The 25,351-nt window shown below is 47.0% G+C and overlaps 1 protein-coding gene across 3 annotated transcripts in view; it reads right to left on the bottom strand.

Annotated features, from left to right (window-relative positions):
* Positions 1-25,351, bottom strand: part of camk4 (calcium/calmodulin-dependent protein kinase IV) — a 278,967-nt gene that overhangs the window by 175,966 nt on the left and 77,650 nt on the right. For all 3 annotated transcript variants that reach the window (XM_078566212.1, XM_078566205.1, XM_078566219.1), the window contains exon 2: positions 24,107-24,185. In XM_078566212.1, coding sequence (XP_078422338.1) covers positions 24,107-24,185 — 79 coding nt within the window. The remainder of the gene's footprint in view (positions 1-24,106; positions 24,186-25,351) is intronic.

Genomic DNA, 25,351 nt, shown 5'->3' with positions numbered 1-25,351 from the left:
CCGCTTCACCCTCCAAACTCACCCATGCCTCATCCATGCCACCTCATGCCCCCTACCCACCCTCTCAGGCCCCTCATGCCCCCATGCCACGCTCACCCCTATGCCCCCTTATGCCCCATATGCCTGGCTCTGCCCTTCCACCAAACCCCTCAAGCCCCTCATGCCTCTTATGCCAAACTCTGGCATTTCCATCCCCATTGACCCACTGTGCACTTCCTAGAACCAATAAATAATAGTGTAACGTGGGATGTGTTAAAAAAAAAGCTTTGAAAAAATGTAATCCTTTGATCACTTTTCCATTTGCTTGGTAAAAAAACTGGACAAGTTAATATAAGTGTCAATCATACAGGCCCTTTGAAGTTTCAAAAACCATAAACCAGAAATACTTGAAACCATTTGAGTTATGTAAACAAACATTGTGAAATTGATTGCAGAGATCAAACAGTCTGAGCTGTCAATCAATGTTTCTGCTAGGGAGCAGGTGTTCCATTATTCTAATAGTCTGGGCTCTTAGCCTAGCCTCTGGCATAATTTGGCTTTAGGGGCATGAGGGGGATCTTTTGAACTTAGCTTTTAAAAGGTCCCCTCATGCACACTAGGGTTCACAACTCCTCTAAGGGGCCATGAACCACAACTCCTTAAAATCTTGGCCCAACTACGTGAAAATTGCAGAGGAGTAGGACATGCCTACCTCCACAATAGGGTCAGCCAGGTCGAGTGCAGGCTTCTGACAGGAAGCAGCCCGCACTCTTTAAAGGCACTCCCAAAAATCGCACAGCCTGGGAATGGGGTCAGGGATCCATGTCCACAATTTTACATGGGTCAGGCTGAGGCCTAGGGTGCCCTAGCTCCAATTGAGGCCCTTAAGCGGCCAGTTGACAATTTAGGGGTGCTCCCTGCCCAGCTTCAATTTTGAGGTGGGCGAAGGAGTTCAGGGGCAGGGAGGATGCCCAGCAGTTCAGCCTGCTCAGGTCTCAGTAGGGAAGGGTGGAAGGTGCTGTGGATCCAATCAGGGATCAGGCTATTTTGGATTTGGTAATGCGTAATGAGGCAGGTTTAATAAATGATCTCAGAGTAAAAGATCCCCTAAGAAACAGTGACCATAGTATGGTAGAATTTAGCATTCAGTTTGAAAGTGAGAAACTTGGGTTGGAAACAACTGTGCTAAACGTAAATAAGGGTAATTACAAAGGAATGAGGACAGAGTTGGCTGGAGTGGGCTGGGAAAGGAGCTTAGCGGAAAAGACGGTGATGAACAATGGCAGATGTTTAAGAAAATAGTTCATGACTCGCAACAAAGATATATCCAAGTAAGGAAGAAAGGTTCTAGGAAGGGGATAAACCAACCATGGTTAACCAAGGAAGTTAAGGATAGTATCAAAATACACACACAATGTAGAAAGATTAGTGGTAAGCCAGGGGATTGGGAAAGTTTTAAAAACCAACAAAATATGACCAAAAAAAATAAAGAGGGAGAAAATAAACTTTGAGGATAAACTAGCAAGTAATATAAAAATGGACAGTAAGAGCTTCTTTAAATATATAAAATTGAAGAGAGAGGCCAAAGTGAATATAGGCCCCTTAGTGAATGAGGCTGGGGAAATAATAGTGAGGAACCAGGAAATGGCAGAGGAGTTAAATAAATATTTTGCATCAGTCCTCACGGTAGAAGACACTAATAGCATTCCAAAAATACTAAATAATCAAGGGGCAAAAGGCTAATAAGTCCCCTGGGCCTTCTTTTTTTATTCAATTACAGGGTGTGGGTTTCGCTGGCTGGGCCAGCATTTATTGCCCATCCCTAATTGCCCTTGAGAAGGTGGTGGTGCGCTGTCTTCTTGAACTGCTGCAGTCCATGTGGTGAAGGTACACCCACTGTGCTGTTAGGAAAGGAGTTCCAGGATTTTGACCTAGCAACAGTGAAGCAATGGCGATATATTTCCAAGTCAGGATGGGGAGTGACTTGGAAGGGAACATCCAGCTGATGGTATTCCTATCCATCTGCTGCCCTTGTCCTTCTAGATGGTAGTGGTTGTGGGTTTGAAAGGTGCTGTCGAAGAAGCCTTAGTGAATTCCTGCTGTGCATATTGTAGACGCTACTGACACTACTGCTACTGTGTGTTGGTGGTGGAGGGAGTGAATGTTTGTGCATGTGGTGCCAATCAATCGGGCTGCTTTGCCCTAGATGGTGTCAAGCTTCTTGAGTGTTGTGGGAGCTGCACTCATCCAGGCAAGTGGGGAGTATTCCAGCACACTCCTGAATTGTGCCTTGTACATGGTGGACAGGTTTGGGGAGTCAGGAGGTGGGATACTCGTCGCACGATTCCTAGCCTCTAATCTGTTCTTGTAGCCACAGTACTTATATGGCTAGTCCAGTTTCCGATCAATAGTGACCCCCAAGATGTTGATAGTGGGGGATTCGTGATGATAATGCCTTGAACATCAAGGGGCAATGGTTCGATTCTCTCTTGTTGGAGATGGTCATTGCTTGACACTTGTGCAAATATTACTTACCGCTTGTCAGCCCAAGCCTGGATATTATCCAGGTCTTGATGCATTTGGACATGGACTGCTTCAGTATTTGAGGAGTCAGGACTGGTGCTGAACATCGTGCAATCATCAGCAAACATCCCCATTTCTAACATTATGATGGAAGGAAGGTCATTGGTGAAGCAGCTGAAGATAGTTGGGCTGAGGACACTACCCTGAGGAACTCCTGCGGTGATGTCCTGGAGCTGAGATGATTGACCTCCAACAACCATAACCATCTTCCTTTGTGTTAGGAATGACTCCAGCCAGCGGACTGTTTTCCCCCTGATTCCCATTGACTCCAGTTTTGCTGGGGCTCCTTGATGCCACACTCTGTTGAATGCGGCTTTGATGTCAAGGGCAGTCACTCTCACCTCACCTCGGGAGTTCAGCTCTTTTGTCCATGTTTGAACTAAGGCTGTAATGAGATCAGGAGCTGAGAGGCCCTGGCAGAATCCAAACTGGGTGCCAGTGAGCAGGTTATTGCTAAGCAAGTGCCGCTTGATAGCACTGTTAATGACCCCTTCCATTACTTTACTGATGATCAAGAATAGACTGATGGGGCAGTAATTGGCCGAGTTGGATTTGACCTGCTTTTTGTGGTCAGGACATACCTGGGCAATTTTCCACATGGCCTGGTAGATGCCAGTGTTGTAGCTGTACTGGAACAGCTTGGCTAGAGGCAAAGGTCTTCAGTACTATTGCCAGAATATTGTCAGGGTCCATAGCCTTAGCAGTATCCAGTGCCTTCAGCCGTCTCTTGATATCGTGTGGAGTGAATCGAATTGGCTGAAGGCTGGCATCTGTGATGCTGGGGACCTCCGGAGGAGGCTGTGATGGATCATCCACTTGGCAATTCTAGCTGATGATTGTAGCAAATCCAAATGTGGCTGATGTGCTGGGCTCCTCCATCATTGAGGATGGGGATATTTGTGCAGCCTCCTCCTCCAGTGAGTTGTTCAATTGTCCGCCACCATTGGCATGCCCTCCTTCACTCTGAATTGAACCAGGGTTGATCCCCTGGCTTGATGGTAATGGTAGAGTGGGGGATATGCCGGGCCATGAGGTTACAGATTGTATTCGAGTACAATTATGCTGCTGCTGATGGCCCACAGCGCCTCATGGATGCCCAGTCTTGAGTTGCTAGATCTGTTCAAAACCTATCCCATTTAGCACGGTGGTAGTGCCACACAACATGATGGAGAGTATCCTCAATGTGAAGGCTAGGCTTCGTCTCCATAATGACTGTGCGGTGGTCACTCCTATTGATACTGTCATGGACAGATGCATCTGCGGCAGGTAGGTAAGTGAAGATGAGGTCAAGTATGTTTTTCCCTTGCCATCTGCTGCAGACCCAGTCTAGCAGCTATGTCATTTAGGACTCGGCCAGCTTGACTCAGTAGTGGTGCAACCAAGCCACTCTTGGTGTTGAACATTGAAACCCCCCACCCAGAGTACATTGCATCCTCAGTGCTTCCTCCAAATAATGTTCAACATGGAGGAGCACTGAGGGAGGATGATACATGGGAATCAGCAGGAGGTTTCCTTGCCCATGTTTGCCATGAGACCTCATGAGATCCGAAGTCGATGTTGAGGACTCCCAGGGCAACTCCCTCCCGAATGTGTACCACTGTGCTGCTGCCACCTGCCGGTGGGACAGGACATACTCAGGGATGGTGATGGTGGTGTCTGGGACATTATCTATAAGATAAGATTCCATGAGGATGACTATGTCAGGTTGTTGCTTGACTGGTCTGTGAGACAGCTCTCCCAATTTTGGCACTAGCTTGTTAGTAAGGAGGACTTTGCAAGATCAACAGGACTTTGCCATTGTTATTTCCGGTGCCTAGGCCATTTGTGAACCAGATAGGTTTTTAACAAAAATCAATGATGGCTTCATGGTCATCATCAGGCTTTTAACACTGGATTTTTATTGGATTCAAATCCCACCATCTGCCATGGCGGGATTTGAACCTAGGTCCCCAGAGCATTACTCTCAGTCTCTGGATTATTAATTCAGTGACAATAACACTATTCCATCACCTCCCCCTAGGGGTTACATTCTAGGATATTAAAGGGAGTAGCTACAAAGATAGTGGCTGTGCTGGTAGTAATCTCCCAAGAATATTTCCATTCTGGAAAAGTCCCAGAAGATTGCAAAACTGCCAATGTAACACACTTATTCAAAAAGGGAGGGAGGCAAAAAACAGGTAACTATAGGCTAGTTAGCTTCACATCCATCATTGGGAAAATATTAGAGTCTATTAAAAAGGATGCAATAACAGAGCATTTAGAAATGCATAATATATTCAAGCAGAGTCAGCATGGTTTCATGAAGGGGATATCATGCCTGACAAATTTATTAGGATTCTTTGAGGAGGTAACAAGCAGGATAAAGGTGAACCAGTAGATGTAATATATTTGGGTTTCCAAAAGGCGTTTGATAAGGTACCACACATAAGGCTACTTAATAAGAGCCCATTGTGTTGGGGTAGTATATTAGCATGGATAGAGGATTGGCTAACTAATAGAAGACAGAGAGTTGGGATAAGGGAGGCATTTTCAGGATGGCAACCTGTAACTAGTGGAGTGCCTCAGGGATCAATGCTGAGGCCACAATTATTTATAATATATATTAATGACTTGAATGAAGGAAGTGAATGTAGTATCGCCAAGTTTCTGGATGACACAAAAATAGGTGGGAAGGCAAGTGGTGAGAGTGACACAAAAGAGTCTACAGAGGGATATGGACAGGTTAAGTGAGCGGTCAAAAACTTGGCAGGTGGAATATAGCGTGGGGAAATGTTAGGTTATGCAGTTTGGCAGGAAGAATAGAGGAGCTGAATATTATTTAAATGGAGAAAGGCTGCAGAAAGATGCGGCATAGAAGGATTTGGGGATCCTCGTGCAGGAATCCCAAAAAGCTAGCATACAAGTTCAGCAGGCAATAGGGAAGGCAAATGGAACATTGGCCTCTATTTCAAAGGGAATGGAGTATAAAAATAGGGAAGTCTTGTTAAAACTATACAAGGCACTACTTAAACCATGCCTAGAATACTGTGAACAGTTTTGGTCCCCTTATCTAAGGAAAGATGTACTGGCATTGGAGGCAGTCCAGAGAAGCTTCACTTGGTTGATCCCGGGTATGGAGGGATTTTCTTATGAGGAGAGGTTGAGTAGGTTGGGCCTGTATTCATTGAAGTTTAGAAGGATGAGATGCAACCTTATTGAAACAAAAAAGATTTTTAGGGGGCTTTACAGCTTGAAAGAGAGAAGCTCTATACTGTCTTCTTAATAGTAGAAAACCAGAGGCTTCCTTACATGTTTGGAGAAAGCTGTAGGGCAGCTGGTGGGCATGTCCAATCATTACTGGTGGTCCTTGATGATTTGTCTTTTGAGTTAACATGTAGGTGAAGGCTGCAAGTAAGGAGGCAACGGGCAAGTTAGCCTTAACTGCAAGTGGAGTTGAGTGGAGTTATAGGTTTAAAGAGGTCTGTGTGCAGCTGATTGAAGCCTTTGTGAGACCTCACATGGAGATTCGTTTGGCCTGCTCATCTCCCTATCAAGGCTTGCAGTAGTCCACATAAAGGGTTTGCAACCAAAATGCATTGGACCTCATTGAAGGTCCAGAGTTTTAGTCCGTGAGGTGAGAGAGAATGGGCCTGTGTGCTGCGCCATGCCGAGGACTGTAAGGCTATCCATGTGAAGCATCAGCAACTCTAACAGGGTTCTGCAGGGTCCATACAGGAAAAATGTTTACCTTGGCTGGGGTGTCCACAATGACAGATCACAGTCTCACACTAATACTAAGGACATCTAGGACTGAGATTTGTATAAGTCTCTGCAATTGGAGGGTCTGGAGTGGTTGCTATTCAACAACCCATAGTGCAGGTGAAGCATTCTCAATGAGTGGACTCCAAAGAAACCTCAAAACTTTTCAGCATGAAAAAGATGTCAATGGATAAGGGTTTATTATGAGCAAGTGGCGACTGGGGGGCAGGAACATGATTTTCCCTGATCAATCTGCATGAAAGAGCAAATGGTGTTCTCATGCTGCTCTTCCCTGTGGACCCATCTACCTGGTACCACCTGATAAAGTTCTCTGCAAGGTCTGATGCCCACTGGGAGCAGGTACGAGTGTGACATGAGTGCAAGCCTGGTAACTTAAGTTTTGATATTGCTTCCAAGTTGCCACATATACTGACTTTTTGAGGGCATGGGAAAAATTTTATTTCTATTTACAGGTGCCCGAGGTCACGGGAGAACAGAGTACTGTGCAGGTTCCAATGCGTGCATTTAGCACCAGGGCTCTGTATATCAGCACAGTTTGGCACATGCAAAGGATCAAACCACCAGCAGGGCAGACATTAAGTAGTTCAATTTAATTCAGCTATCATAAATCAAGGTACATTATGGCAAAGTATAATGTCTGTGACCAAAAAGGAGCAAGGGCCTGTCAACCATCAGAGGGTAGAAAACAAATAATAAAGGAAATGTCTCGGCAGCTTACTATGTCTGGAATCTGTTAGCTATCAGATTGGCATGGGCTTCTCTGCCACGTTGTACCCTTGCAATGCCTCTGCATCTTCCTCCATGACATCCTGGCCCTCGTCATCACCATCCTCTTCACTATCCTCATTTTCGGAGTAGACATCCTGGTCCTCCATGACTCCCTCAACCAAGACATCCTTCAGTTTTTGTGCGAGACTGTACAGGGTGCAGCCAACGACGATAACCTGGGACACTCCAAGTGGTGAGTATTGGAGATCCTCGCCTGAGCGGTCCAAACACCAGAACCTCATCTTTAGGAGGCTTATCATCCGCTCAATCATGGACCTTGTGGAGGCATGTGTGGCATCTTAGCTCTCCAGAGCAGCAATCTGCAGACGGTGAACTGGCGTCATCAGCCAGGTCTTCATGCATATCCCTTGTCCTCAAGAAGCCAGCCCTGCAATCGCTAAGGTCCTTCAAAAACATGTGGCACCTGGGAGTGGGTCAGAATGTAAGTGTTGTGAGAGTTCCCTGGGAACCGAGCAGAAACATGCAGGATTTGTCCTCTGTGATCACATAGCAGCTGCACATTCAAAGATTTTTAAAATTTATTTACGGGATGTGGGCATCGCTAGCTGGGCCAGCATTTATTGCCCATACCTAATTGCCCTTGAGAAGGTGGCGGTGAACTTCCTCTTGAACCGCTGCAGTCCCTGTGATGTAGGTACACCCACAGTGCTATTAGGAGGGAGTTCCAGGGTTTTACCCCATCAATGGTGAAGGAATGGCGATGTTTCCAAGTCAGGATGGTGAGTGGCTTGGATGGAAACTTCCCATGTATCTACTGCCCTTGTCCTTTTAGATGTTAGCGGTCGTGGGCTTGGCACATGCTACCTAAGGTGCCTTGGTGAGTTTCTACAGTGCATCCTCTGGCTGATGCACACTGCTGCCACTATTCATCGGTGGTGAAGGGAGTGAATGTTTGTTGAAGGGGTGCCAATCAAGTGGCCTGTTTTGTCCTGGATGGTGTCAAGCTTCTTGAGTGTTGTTGGAGTTGCACTCATCCAGGCAAGTGGGGAATGTTCCATCATACTCCTGATTTGTGCCTTATAGATGGTGGACAGGCTTTGAGGAGTCAGGAGGTGAGTTACTCGCCACAGGATTCCTAGCCTCTGACCTGCTCTTGTAGCCACAGTTTTTATATGGCTAGTCCAGTTCAGTTTTTGGTCAATAGAAACCCCCACGATGTTGACAGTGGGGGTTTCAGCGATAGTAATGCCATTGAATGTCATGGGGTGATGGTTAGATTCTCTCTTGTTGGAGATGGTCATTGCCTCGCACTTGTGTGGCGTGAATGTTACTTGCCACTTGTCAGTCCAAACCTGAATATTGTCCAGGTCTTGCTGCATTTGGACATGGACTGCTTTAGTATCTGAGGAGTTGCGAATGGTGCAGAACATTGTGCAATCATCACTTCTGTCCTTATGATGGGAGGAAGGTCATTGATGAAGCAGCTGAAGATGGTTGGGCCCAGGACAATACCCTGAGGAACCCCTGCAGTGATGTCCTGGAACTGAGATGATTGACCTCCAACAACCACAACCATTTTTCTTCATGCTAGGTATGACTCCAACCAGTGGAGAGTTTTCCCCTTGATTTCCATTGACTCCAGTTTTGCCAAGGCTCTTTGATACCACACTTGGTCAAATGCAGCCTTGATGTCAAGGGCAGTCACTCTCACCTCATCTTTGGAGTTCAGATCTTTTGTCCAAGTTTTGACTAAAGCCGTAATGAAGTCAGGACCCTGGCAAAACCCAACCTGAGTGTCGGTGAGCAGCTTATTGCTAATTAAGTGCCACTTGACAGCACTGTTGATGACCCCTTCCATCACTTTACTGACGATCCAGAGTAGACTGATGGGACAGTAATTGGCTGGGTTGGATTTGTCCTGCTTTCTATGTGCAGGGCATACCTAGGCAATTTTCCACATTACCGGGCAGATGCCAGTGTTGTCGTTGTACTGAAACAGCTTGGCTAGGGGCATGGCAAGTTCTGGAGCACAAGTCTTTAGTACTATTGCCAGAAAATTCTCAGGGCCCATAGCATTTGCAATATCCAGTGCCTTTAGCCATTTCTTGATATCACGTGGACAGAATTGAATAGGCTGAAGACTGGCATCTGTGATGCTGGGACCTCTGGAGAAGGCTGAGATGGATCATCTACTCAGCACTTCTGGCTGAAGATTGTTACGAATGCTTCAGCCTCATCTTTTGCACTGATTTTCTGGGCTCCTACATCATTGAGGATGAGGATATTTATGGAGCATCCTCCTCCAGAGAGTTGTTTAATTGTCCACCACCATTCACGACTGGATGTGACAGGACTGCAGAGCTTGGATCTGATCCGTCAGTTGTGAAATCGCTTAGCTCTTTCTATCGCTTGCTGCTTATGCTGTTTTGCACAAGTAGTCCTGTGTTGTAGCTTCACCACATTGACACCTCATTTTTAGGTATGCCTGGTGCTGCCCCTGGCATGCCCTCCTCCTCTCCTCATTGATCCAAGGTTGATCCCCTGGTTTGGTGGTAATGGTAGAGTGGGGGATATGCCAGGCCATGAGGTTACAGATTGTGGTTGAGTACAATTCTGCTGCTGCTGATGGCCCACAGCGCCTCATGGATGCCCAGTCGCGAGCTGCTAGATCTGTTCAAAATCGATCCCATTTAGCACAGTGATAGTGCCACACAACACGATGGAGAGTATCCTCAATGTGAAGATGGGACTTGGACTGTGCAGTACCGATACCGTCATGGGCAGATCCATCTGCAGCATGCAGATTGGTGAGAATGAGATTAAGTATATTTTTCCTTTTGTTGGTTCCCTCATCACCTGCCACAGACCCAGTCTTGCAGCTATGTGTTTAGGACTCGGTCTGTCGTGGTACTTCCGAGCCACTCTTGGTGCTTCCTCCAAGTGGTGCTCGACATGGAGGAGTACTGATTCATTAGCTGAGGGGGGCAGCGGTACGTGGTAATCAGCAGGAAGTTTCCTTGCCCATCTTTGACCTGATGCCATGAGACTTCATGAGGGCCAGAGTCAATGTTGAGGACTCCCAGGACAACTCCCTCCTGACTGTATACCACAGTGTCGCCACCTCTGCAGGGGCGATGATGGTGGTATCTGGGACATTAAGATATGATTCTGTGAGTATGGATATGTCAGGCTGTTGCTTGACTAGTCTGTGAGACAGCTCTCCCAATTTTGGCACAAGCCCCCAGATATTAGAACGGAAACTTTGAAGAGTTGACAGGATTGGGTTTGCCGTTGTCGTTTCCAGTGCCTAGCTCAATGCCGGCTGGTCCATCTGGTTTCATTCCTTTTTATTGACTTTTTAGCGGTTTGATACAACTGAGTGGCTTGCTAGGCCATTTCAGAGGGCATTTAAGAGTCAACTACATTACTGCGGATCTGGAGTCACATGTAGGCCAGACCAAGTGAAGAGGGCAGATTTCTTTCCCTAAAGGACATTAGTGAACCAGATGGATTTTTACAGCAATCAGCAATGATTTCATGGTCATCAATAGACTTTTAATTCCAGATTTTTATTGAATTCAAATTTCACCAAATGCCGTGGTGGAATTCAAATCCGGGTCCCCAGGGTATTACCCTGGGTGTCTGGGTTACCAATTCAGTGACAATACCACTACGCCACTGCCTCCAAAATGTGACTGGCTGTTATCAGGGAGCTCTCAAGGTCACGTGTGTGCAGTCAATAGCCCCTTGCACTTGTGGGAAACCTGAGATTATTGCAAAACTCAATGGTCTTTGGCTTTCAAGGTCCAAGCAGAGTTGGACAAATTGGTGCGCTCTCCTGAAAGGACATCTGTCACGTCCCGGATGCATTTGTGTGTAACTGACTGGGAGATGCTGCACAGATTCCCAGTGGAGCTCTGGAAGGAGCCACTGGAAAATAAGTTTAAGGCAGCGGTGACCTTTAATGCCAACTGCACGGGATTGCCTCCAAGTCCTTGTGCCGCAGGTCATCATGGAAAAGCAACCACATTCCGAGACATCCGAAGGCACCTCCGGCATTGCCTTTCGCTCATTTGTAGAAAGCTGAACCGCCTACAATATATGTTCACTGTTGCGCTGGCCCCTGGTTACCAGCATCCTGACCTTCTTGAGGCCCTGCTGTCTTTTGCTGCTCAGGCCATTGCTCCTCCTAGCTCTGTGCAAACCTGTGCCAGTCCCTCCTTCTCCTAATCTGCATGAGAGCCAGTAGAAAAGCAGGGTTGCCTGAAACCTGTATCATGTAGGCCTCAGTGGATCTGTGAACGAATTGCAATAATAATGTTGAGCATATTCTTCTCAGGTTTGCCTCCATCTCAAAGCCACCAAACCAGTGCTAAGCCCTGTGCCTGGCATCAGTCCAGACATCCCCACCCCATCCTTTCCAATGAAGGACATCCTGGAGGAACAGAGTGTTCTTCCAGTTCATACATGGCTGTGCAGGGAGACATTGTTCTTTGACCAGATTGATGAGATCCATGTGCGAGACCCCTCCCTCAGATACTACTCAGCTTTCCTCCATTGTCCCCAATACTCTATAGAGAGACCACTGCCTTGGCAGCATTGAAAGATTTACCATATGAGTCCTTGTCAGACATAACTATTCACTTAGGAAGAAAGAGGTTTGGAGTTGGGAGTTTGTTGCCATCCACCAGCCGTGTCCCTTGGAGGCATCCACCTCCCGCCCTCCTTCATCCCAGCTTCTGTCAGCAGCAGGTCGTACAGAATGAACGTCAGCTCCATGCCTTGCTGGGATCTTGATATTATGAGACCCATGAGTCAGGGAGCAAACCTGGTGCCATGTGGGCTTCACCAACTGAAGATGTTCCTCATCCAGTTGCCTCATGATTAGTAGTCAACTGGTGGTGCTCACTGTTAGGAACTAGAGATAGTTTTAAGGAAGTTATATGGGTATTTGAGTGTGTTAGAAATAAGCTATAGCTTTAGGTTTAAGTTCAATTTATTTTTTTATTTGTGTTAGAAAGGTGAAGTCTGGATTTTGGTTTCGCTTTATAGTGGGGCCAGCAGATCTGAAACCCTGTTTGTGTCCCTGCATTTTAATAAGGGTTTACAACATTTGAAGTGGTTTAGAGAAATTAAAACAAAGTAGGGAAAACTGTGCTATTGTCTAGCAACAGAGGGCCCACAGAGACACAGGAAGAAACAGAAAAGCAGTTTTAGTGCAATTGGAAGCAGGCACCAGGAGAAACTGGACATAGGAATGGGAACTGCAGGGAGCAGATTCCAAAGTGCAAAGAAAAAAGTCCCAAAAACAGGGAGCAGTACAGGAAAAGATCCCAAGATGACAGTTAAGACAAAGGACAAGGACAGGAATCTGGAATAGACCTTGTTCAGTGAAGTTAAAGTAAGGAGCAGAAGAAAGGACTCCGAATTAAAGAGAAAACTGAGGGGAGCAGAATCAAAGCAAACTGGGCTTGTGAGAAGCCAGAATATCTAAGGAGACAGCCAAAGGTGGGTGACTTCTCACTATAGGCCTGTGAAGCAGTGGTGTCCTGCTTGGCACACATGAATACCTGATAGCGTGTGTGGAGGGTGAATCCTGATTGCATGTAGAGATTCAGAGGAGGAGAACATCGGAAGGAGAGTTCAAACTCTGGGACGTGGATCCTTGTTGAAGACATCCAAGTGAATATGTTGTTTGGGAGACAATTCCAAGGTGTGTATTTCAAGCATTGAGATTGGAAACCCTCGGGGGAAAGACGGAGTTCAGTGAAACCGGTTGGCTCACGGTGTGACATGTGTCTGGGGGGAGTTGATGTGAAATCCATAGCATCTGTTTTCTGTGGCATCTGTCACTTGGTTTCAGGGTGTGGTGTGTCCGACCACAGGTCGCCTATTGGCTTACATGGACTGTATCCATATTGTGAACATTAGAGTACCAGGTAGATTTTGTAAGTTCTGTTATCCTTACGAATCTGTATGTATCTGTAAAGGTATAGTTGTGGGTGAAGGAGTAACGTAATATAGTACACGTGTAATTGTTTAATAAATGTTTTATTCTTTTGTTAAAAGTTCATGTGGGCAGAATTTTTTGCTGAGGGCGGGCGAGCACTCAGGCGTAAAATGACGGGCAAGCATCCTGACATCATCGCATGCCCACTGAGCAAAATATCAGGAGCCGGAGCCGCACCAGCCATTACTTAACAGGCCAGTCAAGGCCCTTAGCAACCCAAGTGACGGCAATTTAACATTGCCCATGTGAGTTTTCATTCGTCGCACAGGCAAAACGGGCAGGTGGGCAGGCCACAATTTGCAAAACCTCATCAGAGGGCGGGACAAGAAGGGTCAGCAGCATTGTCGATGTGAGTAGTGAGGAATTTTGGAGATAGTTTGCTGCTGATGGCTTACTGAGACTTGGCAGCTTATGCTCTGATCAGGGATTCATTCTTAGCGTTTCCAGGCTTCATTTCTGGATTCATTGGTGTCTTCCAGGCCCCCTGAGGATTCGGATCATGTGGACCCTTCCAGGTATCAGGCAGCCTTCCCTTACCTTGGTAATGGGGATTGTGGTCTCCACTGGAGGCACCTCCCCTGAGGAGGAACAGAGGGGCAGAAGGGAGAGGAGGTCAGGTGTCCCAATGCAGCTTCCAGGGGAGCGACCTGTCGGAGGAGAGGTGCAGGCACAAAGGGTGCAGAGCCAGCAGGAAGTACAAGGCAGTAGGGGCCATAGAAGATGCCACTATCCTGCTACCAGGGTTTACAGGCGGCGATGCAGCTATCTCAATATGTCTGAGGTGCAATGCTGAAGGAGGCTCTGCCTCTCAAGGGAGACCATGGCCTCCATTTGCCAGGTGTTCGGGCCTGAGATCAGCTCCAAATGTTTGGGTGGACGCCCCACGCCAGTGGCTCTGAAGGTCATAGTGGCCCTCAACTTCTATGCCTCCGGCTCTTCCCAGGGCTCAGTGGGGGATTTGTCTGGCGTCTCCCAATCAGCTGTCCATAGTTGCATCAAGCTGGTGACAGAAGCACTGTTCAGGCAGGTATTGAGCTTTATTCATTACCATACAGATGAGGCCAGCCAGGCTGAGCGAGATTTGCAGAGATTGCTGTCCCCCCTCCCCCCCCCCCCGCGTCCAGGGTGCAATCGACCAAGCGCATGTGACCATCAAGGTGCCAGTGGGTCAGCTGGGTGCCTTCGTCAACAGGAAGGGATTCCACTCAATGAGCGTGCAGATAGTGTGTGACCACAGGATGCAGATTCTGCAAGTCTGTGCGAGGTACCCTGGTAGCTCCCATGACCTGTACATCCTCAGACACTCCCAGGTGCCGAGGCTCTTCAGTGCTCCAGCCCGACTGGATGGATGGCTTCTGGGTGACAAGGACTATCCCTTGAAAAGGCGGCTCATGATGCCTCTCCGCCACACGGGAACAGAGACGGAGCAGCGGTACAACATGACTCCACAAGGACGGTGGTAGAGAGAACCATAGGTGTTTTTGAGATGCGCTTCTGATGCCTTGACCGTTCAGGGGCGCACTGCAACACCTCCCAGAGCGGGTGTCACTGATAGTGGTTGCATGCTGCACTCTCCACAATCTGGCACTGGCAAGGGGGCACCCACTAGAGGAAAAGGATGTTGACGCAGCTGCACAGGCCACAGAGGATGAATCCAGTAGTGAGTCAGAAGGGGAGCACTGCGAGGAGAACACTGAGGGTGTGGAGCCAGACCTCAGTAACCTATAGGGCAGCAGGGACACCAGGGATACCTTGATCCAACATTACTTCAGCTAGGCTGCCAAATAAGAACTACCACCTCATGCCAGGGCTGCCGTATCCATCGCGGATCGCACAAATGACCCTTTCCTTGGCCCCAAGATACACTTGGGTGCCTGTGCAATAAAGGCTCGAGCCACCCACGTCCAGCATTACATACTGGCCTACTTTGCACCTACAAAATAAATGGAGCATATTCAAGCCAATAACACAAAAGCAAATTTAATTAAATGTTTGAACCCACATAGTCTTGAATAGAAAGAAACCAGTGTCGGTAGTCACACCATTAAAAAAGAAAAAAAATGGGGGAACAAAAGTTCACTTGTGAGCAGTCCCTCTTATGCTTAAGGTGCTTTAAATTTACGCTTATGGGTGCTACATCTAGGTGCTCCCCCTTTGCTGGCACAAGCATCGGAGACAGCCTGCTGACTCTGCTGTCCTGTTGGCCTTGATGACCTTGGCGGTCATCCTCTAGCCAGTGGGGACTGTGCTGGCCCCGTCTGGGAGGAAGTGGCCAGTGCCATGGCTGGCATCTCCCCAGCCGCCGCAGCCTCATCAAAAGTGACAGTCACTGACAGAGGGGCGGAAGAGCTGCTGCTGGCATCCGGAGCGCCCTGAGAGGTCGGTCTGGATCTCCCTGCTCAGCACTGATGGACGGGCACATAGCTGGGATACTGGGTGGCCCATCCATCTCACACATGGACACTGACCAGCTAAGGTCAGTGCCTGTGTGAAGGCTTGCAGGTCCGAGCGCAACCCCAGGAAACCCTGATTCTATTCCTGGAGCAGCCTCTCCATCAGAGTCGCCACTCTCTCAATGGAGGAGGCACTGTGCTCGGCCATGAGGGTCAACGCAGTGCTCACGTTCCACAGGGGCTCCTCCACAAGAGAGAATATGGCACACATACTCTCCTGGATCTACGCCAGATCCTCCCACACACCCCGCTGGATGTCCAGCATCTGTTGCCTAATGGATGACTCCAGAGGCCTATCATCAGCTTTTGACTGCTCCTTGTCCTGGTCCCCAGCAGTCCTCCGACTGCCAGCGCCTTGGGCACTCTCTGTCTCCGCCTGCACCGCAAGCAAGTGTGAAGTGCCCTCATCAATGTGCACCGAGATACTATCCGCCGAACTTATGCCCACCAAAGTGCTGGTATCTGCGTTGGTGCCTGCTTCAAAGAGCAGGTGAGACGCAAGTGCTTGGGGAGCATGGTGGTCCTCCAGTGTCAGGGGTGGCCCTTCAGGGTCCGGAGAGCGAACGCCTGCTGGTGAACCTAAAAGGGAGAGAAGGACATGTCTTTAGTTAAAGTCATCACACTGTCACTGTGCATGCCAAGCACCCTGGTGAGACAATAGGGATCTGCATCATGGTGCCCTCGTCTTTCAATGATCAATGGGGACTCAAGGTTCGAAGCACACATCAATGAAGAGACTGCACTAGTATGGGTGCACAACCCGAAATTCTCACCTCAGTGCACTGCACTCTTACCTTCGCCTGACAACCCAGCCTCAGCGTGGTCAATTGACTGAGGTGCATGGCGCCTCTCGAGCTCCAAACATCCTGCCCATAGCAGGAGAGGATGGGGAGGCATGGGGTCCTCCGCCAGTCCACAACTTCTCAATATTGTTATGGGATGTCTTCTTCTGAAAGGACAGTGGGGCATTGATTAGTCCACTCTCCATCTGCAGTGTCATTGCAGCCTGGCCAACCCCAGCTGAGGAGCACCTTGCAGAGCAGATATGAGTCATGGTCCGTGAGCTGCAAGGAACTCAGTCAAAGCAGCCAGGGCTCACCCCCTTGGCCATCTCTGGTGTAACTGACAGTTGGCACTCACTCTAACACCCCTGAGCTCCCAAGGGGATGGCCAGCCCAAAACAATTGAAGACACTGACCCATGCCAACATGGTACTCACCCTTTCTGAGCACAGCAGGTCATTGATGCACTTCCGGCACTGCGCGCAGATGCGTCGCACCACGTCATGGCTGCTCACCCGGGCTGCCACCTCCTCTTGGTGATGTGCGGTGGCCTTCTCCTCCCATCTCTGGGGACAAGGGTGTCCTTTCTGGCAGCCACCTCCTCTAGGAGGACAGTGAGGCAATAGTCGGAAAAACGGCTGAGTGCCCCCCCCAACATGCTCTCCCGCCTGGCGTCTGCTGACACTCTGGACTCCATCCTTGCAGCTGTAGACAGACGTCCTTCCCTGGCAGCCTTTCTGAGGCTGCCTGGGCCATTTTTAAACAGGCCTCTGAGCATCCATTGGACCCGGAGGCTGACAGGCCCCCGCCTGGCCCTTCCTGGCCAGTGACGAGCCACGTTTCAGGCTGAACGGATCTTAATTGGCCCGCCAGCGTGAAATCGCGGTCAGGCCCCAATCACAGGTGGCAGTTGGCTTCCTGACCACCCCTGCCCGCCCCCACCGAGCCTGCCCAACGAGGGCAAAGTTCTGCCCTGTGATTCTGTTCAGTAGCCGCCCTTCATGTTTCTAAATGAAAGAAATAAAAGTTAGGATCTATTAAGTCAGATTCCATCCTGGGATCTGACTTGTCCAGTAGTAACATCAGCTGGGATCATAACAAAGTGGGGGCTCATCCGGGATATCGTTAAAAGGTGGGATCTCTTGTGGGATTCGAAAATCCTTGAATTTAGATGGATCTGTGAATCCTTAACAAAACGAGTGCGTGGAGGTGAAGTTACTGTGCATAGGAACAGGAGCTGATGTGAAGTAATACATGGGCTGGAATTTAAAAATGGTTTTGACTGTTGCTACGAGTTTTCGGGGAGTGGAAGATGTAACCATGGATCATTTGAAATATTTGACTAAGGCTAAACTGAGAGAGTTAGCAGATAAAGTGAAGGTAGAAATAAAAGTGGAATTTTGTAAGGATGATATGATTAAAGTACTTACCCAGCATTTAAAATTAAAGGAGGAGACACCTGAAATGACTGTGTCACAGCTAGAGGTAGTAAGACTTCAGTTACAAATTAAGCAGCTTGAGGTAGAAAGAGATAGAGAAAGGCAGAGGCTTGAATTGGAAGAAAAAGAGAAAGAAAGAGAAATGAAGAAACTCAAATTAGAAAAAGACAGAGAAATGAAAAAGCTGAATTAGAAAGAAGGGGAAAATAAAAGGAAAGAGAAAAAGGAATGAAAATGAAAATACTTAAATTGGAAAGGGAAAAGAGGAGAACAAAAAAGAATGACTGCAAGAAATGGAAATGCAAAAGTAGAGATTCAATGAGAGAAAGAGCTCAGGCAGCATACCCTGGCTAGGGAAAAGCTTAGGATAGAAGAAGAAAGAAGAGATTCTGGTTCCGAGGATGAGTCTGATTCCCCTGAGGAATTTGATTTAACTAAAAATCTTTGTTTAGTGCCTAAATTTTCAGAGGATGGAGCTGAAAGCTATTTCACCTCATTCGAAAAGATAGCTATGAAGTTGAATTGGGCAAAAGATGCTTGGACTTTAATGTACCACCATGAATGTGCAGAAGAGCAATCTGCAAACTCTGAAGTGGTTAAAAAGGCAACACTAAATGCTTATGAGCTCGTCCCTGAAGCTTATCAATTAAAGTTTAGGACCATAAGGAAGAAACCTAATCAGACATTTCTAGAAGTTGCAAGAGAAAAAAATGCTATGGGATCAATGGTTCTGATCACTGAATCAGAGAAAACTTTTGAGAATGTGAGGGAAATCATGATTATGGAAGAAATATGAAATAGTATTCCAGTAACCATCAAAACTTACTTAGATGAGCGTCAAGTATCAAAGATATGAGAAGCAGCAGTTTTTGGCTGATACCTATGATATCTCACACAGGCAGTTACATGGGAGGAAATGGTCATATGAAAATCAACAGGAAACTTGCAGGAATAGAAAGTATGATAGTGGAAAATAATACAGGAGACAGGCTAGGACCTAAAAGTGATATAAGGAAAATGGTATGCTTCCATTGTAATAAACCTGGACATATTAAATATAACTGCTGGAAATTAAATGAGAGACCTATTACAGTAGAAGGATCATGTAAGGAATCCTCTAAAAAGGTAGCATCAGAAAAGGAAATGGTTATTAAAACTATAGCAGTGGTACATGTGAAATGTGTTCCCTCAGAATCTATGGGAAAGGGGGTAATGGCTCAAGATAGTCCAGAGAATTCTTCTTTGACTATTGGTGAAGGGAGTCAGACTACTGGAAGTTCTGGTTGTTTTGTCTCAAAGGGAAAAGTGTTCCCTTACTCCTCTAACAATATAAGTAAACAAATTAAAATGTTGAGAGATACTGGGGCAGGTCAATCATTGATGGTGGCTGGTGATACAAATTGTGTTCCAGACAGTTCTATGAAGGAAAGAGTATTATCATGAGGTATGAATGGAATTTATGAACTTGTTGTTTTGTGTAAAGTCAAACAACTGAAATGCCTGCAGAATTGGAAATTAAGAATTGTCAACAAGAACTGAAATTGCAAAATGATCTGAAAAGGTCAATGACCAGAGATATTAATTTACAAATGCTTGCCAGTGCTAAAACACAAGGCACAGCAGCCCTGTTTGTGTACCTGCATTTTAATAAGGTTTTATGACCCTTGAAGTGGATTAGGGAAGCTAAAACAAAACCGCCTGGGTGCAGCCCCGACATTCGCAGCAGAGGTGGAGGCAGCCACCTGTCTATGATGACCTTGGCGGACGTCCTCTGGTGGCCTGTAGCCTGGAGGGCCCGGCCTGATAAGAGTCCCTGCTCAGGAGCAGAAGCGCCCTCAATGGCCTGAGAAGCTGGAATGAATGGGGTCACAGCGAGTGGGGGCTGTGAGCGGCTGCACACCCTTAGAGTGTCTTGAGAGGAGGCCCCCTGGGTGTCCGGGGGCCTCGCCCTGACTCCTGCAAGAGATGGTGCACCCGGAGGGAGTTCAAGGAGATTTGTCACCATGTCGCCTCTGTCCTGATGGTGCCCATCAGGGTGTGTGGCCATGGAGTGCAGGGCCAAGCACAAATCAGGCAAGATCTGCTGGACCAAGGCCTCCACGGTGATCACCAGCCTTCCCATGGTGATCTCAAGGAACTCGCATGTCGAAGCCATGACATCAGACAGGAAGCAGACAGATTCCTCCATCGTTCAATCTAGTCTGTCGTTGCATCTCCAGCATAGATTTGGCAGCCATTTCCAGAGGCTTATCAGCTGACTCAGGCCAAGCGAGTGGCTGGTCTCCAGCAGCCTTCCAAGTGCCGGAGACCTGGGCTGTCCCTGCCTCCAACTGCTATGGGGATGTGTCAGTGAGGTGTTCCCCAGAAAGTGAGCCTGAGCCTGATCTACATCTGTGCCCTACTGACGAGTGTGCCTCTGAGCTGGTTGAGGGTGTGTGTGAGCACCGTGATGGTTCTTCTGGAGCTTTGTCCTCAGATAAAGTCCAGGGGCTCACACTGGTGGTGTTGGAATGGCTTGGGGGCCTTGATGTGCTTGTGCCTAGAAAATGGAAAAGAGAGTTTCAGTTAATGAGCATGAGCAAGATAGCACTGCATGTAACTCACTGTGACTGTCAGGATTTGATGAGGTGATGGAGCTGTGATCCGCACTAAATTGGTTGGAGTGGCCGATCTCCCCTTCCCCACAGGAGTGACCCCTGTCGGGATGAGGTTTCCGCTTTTAATTTTTAAAAAAACAAGAATGTTTGGACAGAATTTTCATCATCTACATTTTCATGTGAGTGAATCTGATGTGTGAACATTTTTTTCTGCAGTTTCAAATCTTTATTTCATGGTTTAAAATTCTTCAGCTCCCTGAGGCAGCTCTCTGCCTTCAGGGAGCTTTCATTGTGTGCTCCCCCACACCCGGGCAGACTTCAGCGCTCGCCAACCTCCCACCCCCACTCTGGCAGCGCTGAGCCTTTCAGCGCGCGTTTCACGCTGGCTGGCCGCTAATTGGTCACCCAACGTGAAATCGTGGTTGGAGGCTGATCGCAGTCGGCAGTCCATTCCCTGGCCACTTCCAGGACCACTGATCGCAGCCACCCACCAACCCAGAAATTCTACCCTCTGAGTAATATTATATGTCTCCACACCTATATTTTACAAAATTAATTAACAGTCTGATGGCAGAACATCTTGCAAACAGTGACGATAAAATGAGCGAATTTGATATTTTGTTTGAGAGCCAAAAGGGATAGTTTCAAACCAAGATTTTCAAATTAAGGAAGGCAAACTTTGAAGTAATGAGAAATTAATTCACTACAGTAAACTAGGCTAAACCCACAAACAGTGGGAAGCGCTCAAAGAAATATTTGGTACAAAACAAGATGAGTACAATCCCCTAAAAGACAAAGGCTCCACTTGCACAGTTAGGCAATCACGGTCAACAATTGAGATAAGAGACAGATTCAAGCTAAAAAGAAAGGCTTACTACAAATGCAAGGAAAACTGGGATTGCAGTGCACTGGGAGAGTTACAAAGGGATGCAAAGAAAGCAATAATGAAAGAAGGAAATATGATCAACACTAGCTGCGAACGTTTTTCCTAAATATAAAGAGAAAGAGAATGGTAATGGGGAATGTGACCCATTAAAGACAGATGCTTGCAAATCTATATTAATTAATAAGGAAATAGCAGACTTGCTGTATCAGCACCTTATGTCAGGAAATGGACAAAATACCAGTGCTACAAGGAAACCTAAAAGTAAGTCAAGGGGAGGACATCAGTTGATTTACTATCAGTATAACATGTTCATGAATATGATGGGGCATAAGAGACTAAACTCCAGGTTATGATGGTTTCCACCCATAATATTGAAGTAAATAAGTGAAGAAATTGCAGGAGCAATACTCTTAATTTTATAAAGTTCTCTTAGAGATTCAAGAATTCAGTCTATGGATTGTAAATGTCATTCCATCATTTAAGAAACTAGGTAAGCACAAATTATCGGTTTAATGGCAGTTGTGGGGAAATTATTCAAATCTATCATCAGAGGCAGACCGGAATTTTACCTCCCCTTCCCCCGTAAGCAGGCTGGGAGACAAGGAGTGCCATGCCTGTCGCCTTGCCTCCTCCACTGGCACTTTACCAGCAGCAGGGGAGATGGTGGGCAGCCAGTCCCCACCCTTAGTCCAACTGAGGCCGTTTAGAGGCCAATTAATGAACATTTCAGGGCCTCTTAATGCTGCGTCTGGTATTTTACCTGCGGCGAGGGGGTTGCACTTCGCCAATTGGGGAGGCCTCCCAGTAAATACTGGTTTACTGCAGGCTCAGATGGGGTTCGGATCCCTCCTGATCAGATACCCTGTGCCCCGCAGAGGGCCGCCGTCCTAGCAACACGTGCCACCCCCATGAGGAGACTGTCCTTCTAACCTCGTGATCGACATCCCCCCCGCCCCCACAACCCCCACTCTTACTCCTTGCCCCGCCTGCCTGATTGGCCACCATAATCACTGACCCCACTTATCTGCACTCCAGCCTGCTGCTGGATCACTGGTCTGGGGCCTGCTGCAATTCTAGCAGCAGCCACTCCTCCTCATGGTGCTGCTGGGACTGAACAGCTGTCGGCCATCTGATTGGCCGACAGCTCTTGGAGGCAAGACATCCTGACTCAGGGGGCAGAAGCTACAACTTCAGCAAGTAGTTGCTGAACCATGTAAAATAGAGTCGTGGCTTCCAGGGCCAGTGGAAGCAAGCTCGCCCTGACTTTCCAGCCAGTGAGCAGGGCCACCCCTCCTCCACGTGAAATCTCCATCAGAATGATTGAGCACTTGGGAAGTTTAAGCTGATCAAAGAGAGTCAATACAGATTTCTGAAGGGTAAGTAATTGTCTGGCTACTTTATATAGAATGTACAGTGCAGAAAAAAAAACGTGCAGACCATGGCCATGCTCACCCCTATAACTTCTCCATTCTGAAGAAGAGTCATATTGGACACAAAATGTTAACTCTGTTTCTCTCTCCACAGATATTGCCAGACTTGCTGAGTTTTTACAGCACTTTCTGTCTTTACTTTTGATTCTGGGACCCAGCTGAGTAATTTAAATTTCTGATGAAGTCAGGGCAATTCTTCTCAGGCTTGCTGTCTGCAGTTCCCCAGCTAAATAAAGGCCACCTGCTGTTTTTATGGTATTCACCCACCTATCTCAGACCTCATAAGTATGCATGGAACCCTTTGAACTGCCATTATTTGAGATGTTCTGGCAATTTTAATTACCTTCCAGCATTTTAATTACCTTTCTCCTACAACTTCAATCTTCCCAAAACTAAAAGTTATCTCTAAAATATTAAAGTGAACTATGAACTGGGTGATTATGACAGACTCCTTGCACTCTACTTCATCTAACCCTATCAACATATCCTTCAATTCCTTTCTCCCTCATGTGCATATCTAGTTTCCCCTTTAATGGATCAATGCTATTCACCTCAACTCGTGGTATCGAGTTGTCCATTCTTACCACTCTCTGGGTAAAGAGGTTTCTCCTGAATTCCTTATCAGATTTATTAGTGATAAATCTTAGATTTATGGCCCTAGTATTTAGCTCCGTCAAAAATGCAAACATCTTCTCTATCTTGATCCATCTGTCCTTGCAAACTATGGCTTCATTCAATCTTCCTTTCCTCTCCCAAGTCATTGAATGTTGTCAGTACACATGTTCTAATTCCCTACAAATGACCAGAAGCAACTTAGCAACACCTACCTTGGGGTGCTCAAATAAAGTGCATCCAGAAGTAGACCACAAGTGCTATGCCCACCCACTTCAGGGTATGTTTGACCTGACGTGGCAAAGGTGAGGAAGGAAAATCAGCCTTGATATATCCACTTCTAAGGGTTTCGGAGAGTAAATTCTCAATAATTGAGATACAAGCACAAAATAATAGTAACCGTATGTCATAATTCATATGCCATAATTCATGTCAACAAATAAAACTGTTAGACTGTAGAATTTATCCTTGTGCCATTTTATTCCGCCACAGTTTAATTCAGAGGAACTTTTAATTAACCATCGATTTCCATTTCCCACCCGGGCGTTCTCTTTTATTACAGAAGTTCAGGGAGTACCACTTTAATCAGAAATCGGAAGCTAAAAGGAAATGCATGCACGGATTTGTAATTCGAACAGATCAATCAGGCGTTTTAAGCAAAATTAGATACCATACATTAATACAATTTGCCATATAAAATAACTCCAACAATGGCCATTTCCTTTCATTGTCTTCCTTTTTCCTGTTTTACTTTATACCTGCCTTACTGCTTCCTGCAAATAAAACCATCTGCACTATTAACCCAAGATATAATGACATTTCTTGTCGAAGAACAGTAAAGACTCACAGTTTTCTTCAGTACTTTCACAGCATAAGGCTTCTCAGTTCCCTTCTGTCTGCATTGATATACCACTGAAGTAGCACCACTAAAAAAATATAAAATGTTTCAGCCATCATTATATTTTATACTGATCATACATAAAACATTGTTATTCACAATAAAATAGATGATACGTTACCATAATATTCAACATTCTTATTAGCTCTTTTACATTTTTGACTAATTCCACAAACAATGGCCTGGATCTACTGTGAAGCGGCAATCATTGTGAGATTGCCACTGTGCTTGTACTTTTTGCACCCCGACTATTCTGTATTTCTGGCTGAGTCTTCCAAGCAAGGCTTCTTCAGAAATGCAGAGCGTACAGTCCCACGAAGAGCTCCATTGTTGGAGCATTGGGGAAAACAAAGACATGTTCCCTTTTAACAACACTAGCTGCCATAAGGTAAGTTTAAATGTCCAGTGTGAATGTTAGTGAATAGGTAGGTGGGAAAGGCAAGTGGGTAGGGTGGATGAGGCAAGTGAGTAAATGGGTAGGGTGGCAGGTGGGTGAGGTGGTAGGTGGGTAGAGTGTCAGGTGGGTGACACCATGGCCAGGATTTTTAGCTCATCGAGTGGGCACACGCCCGACCCGACCAAGTGTAAAATGACGTGCAATGGCGTCAGGTGAGCGTCCCAGTGTCATCACTCACTCGCGCGATATTTCAGTCAGCAGGCATGTCCTGCAGTCAGCAGCGCGCCCGCCAACAATTAAAAGGCTATTAAGGCCATTGAGAAGGTAATTGAAACAAATTTTTCGCTGTCCGTCCAACCTTACGGTTGGCGGGCAGGCAAAAAGGCCTAGCAGCCTTTGCATTTTTTGGGAAGCCCCATCCACAGATGGAATGAGGTTTCCAACAGCAAATTAAAATAAAATAAAAAATTTTAAATTTCATTTATAACATGTCCCTGCTCATGGGACAGAGTCACATGAGGGGACATGTTTCATAACATTTTTAAAATCTTTATTTTTGATGTTTTAAGCAGCTCTGTGCCTCAGGGAGCTTTTCCAGCGCGCACCCGAACTCACCCTCCTCCCACCCCCCACACAGGCAGCGCTGAGCAGTGCCGCTCGTGTTTCACGCTGGGTGGGCCTTAATTGGCCCGCCAGCGTGAAATCGCGGTCCGGCCACGATTCCGAGTGGCAGTCGACTTCCCAACTGCCCCCGCCCGCTCCCAGAGCCCGCCCAACGAGGGAAAAATCCTCTCCCA

Source organism: Cetorhinus maximus, chromosome 2, assembly GCF_964194155.1.
Source record: "Cetorhinus maximus chromosome 2, sCetMax3.hap1.1, whole genome shotgun sequence".
Taxonomy (NCBI): domain Eukaryota; kingdom Metazoa; phylum Chordata; class Chondrichthyes; order Lamniformes; family Cetorhinidae; genus Cetorhinus; species Cetorhinus maximus.
The sequence above is the reverse complement of the archived record's forward strand: the minus strand, read 5'-3'. Positions and strand labels throughout refer to the sequence as shown.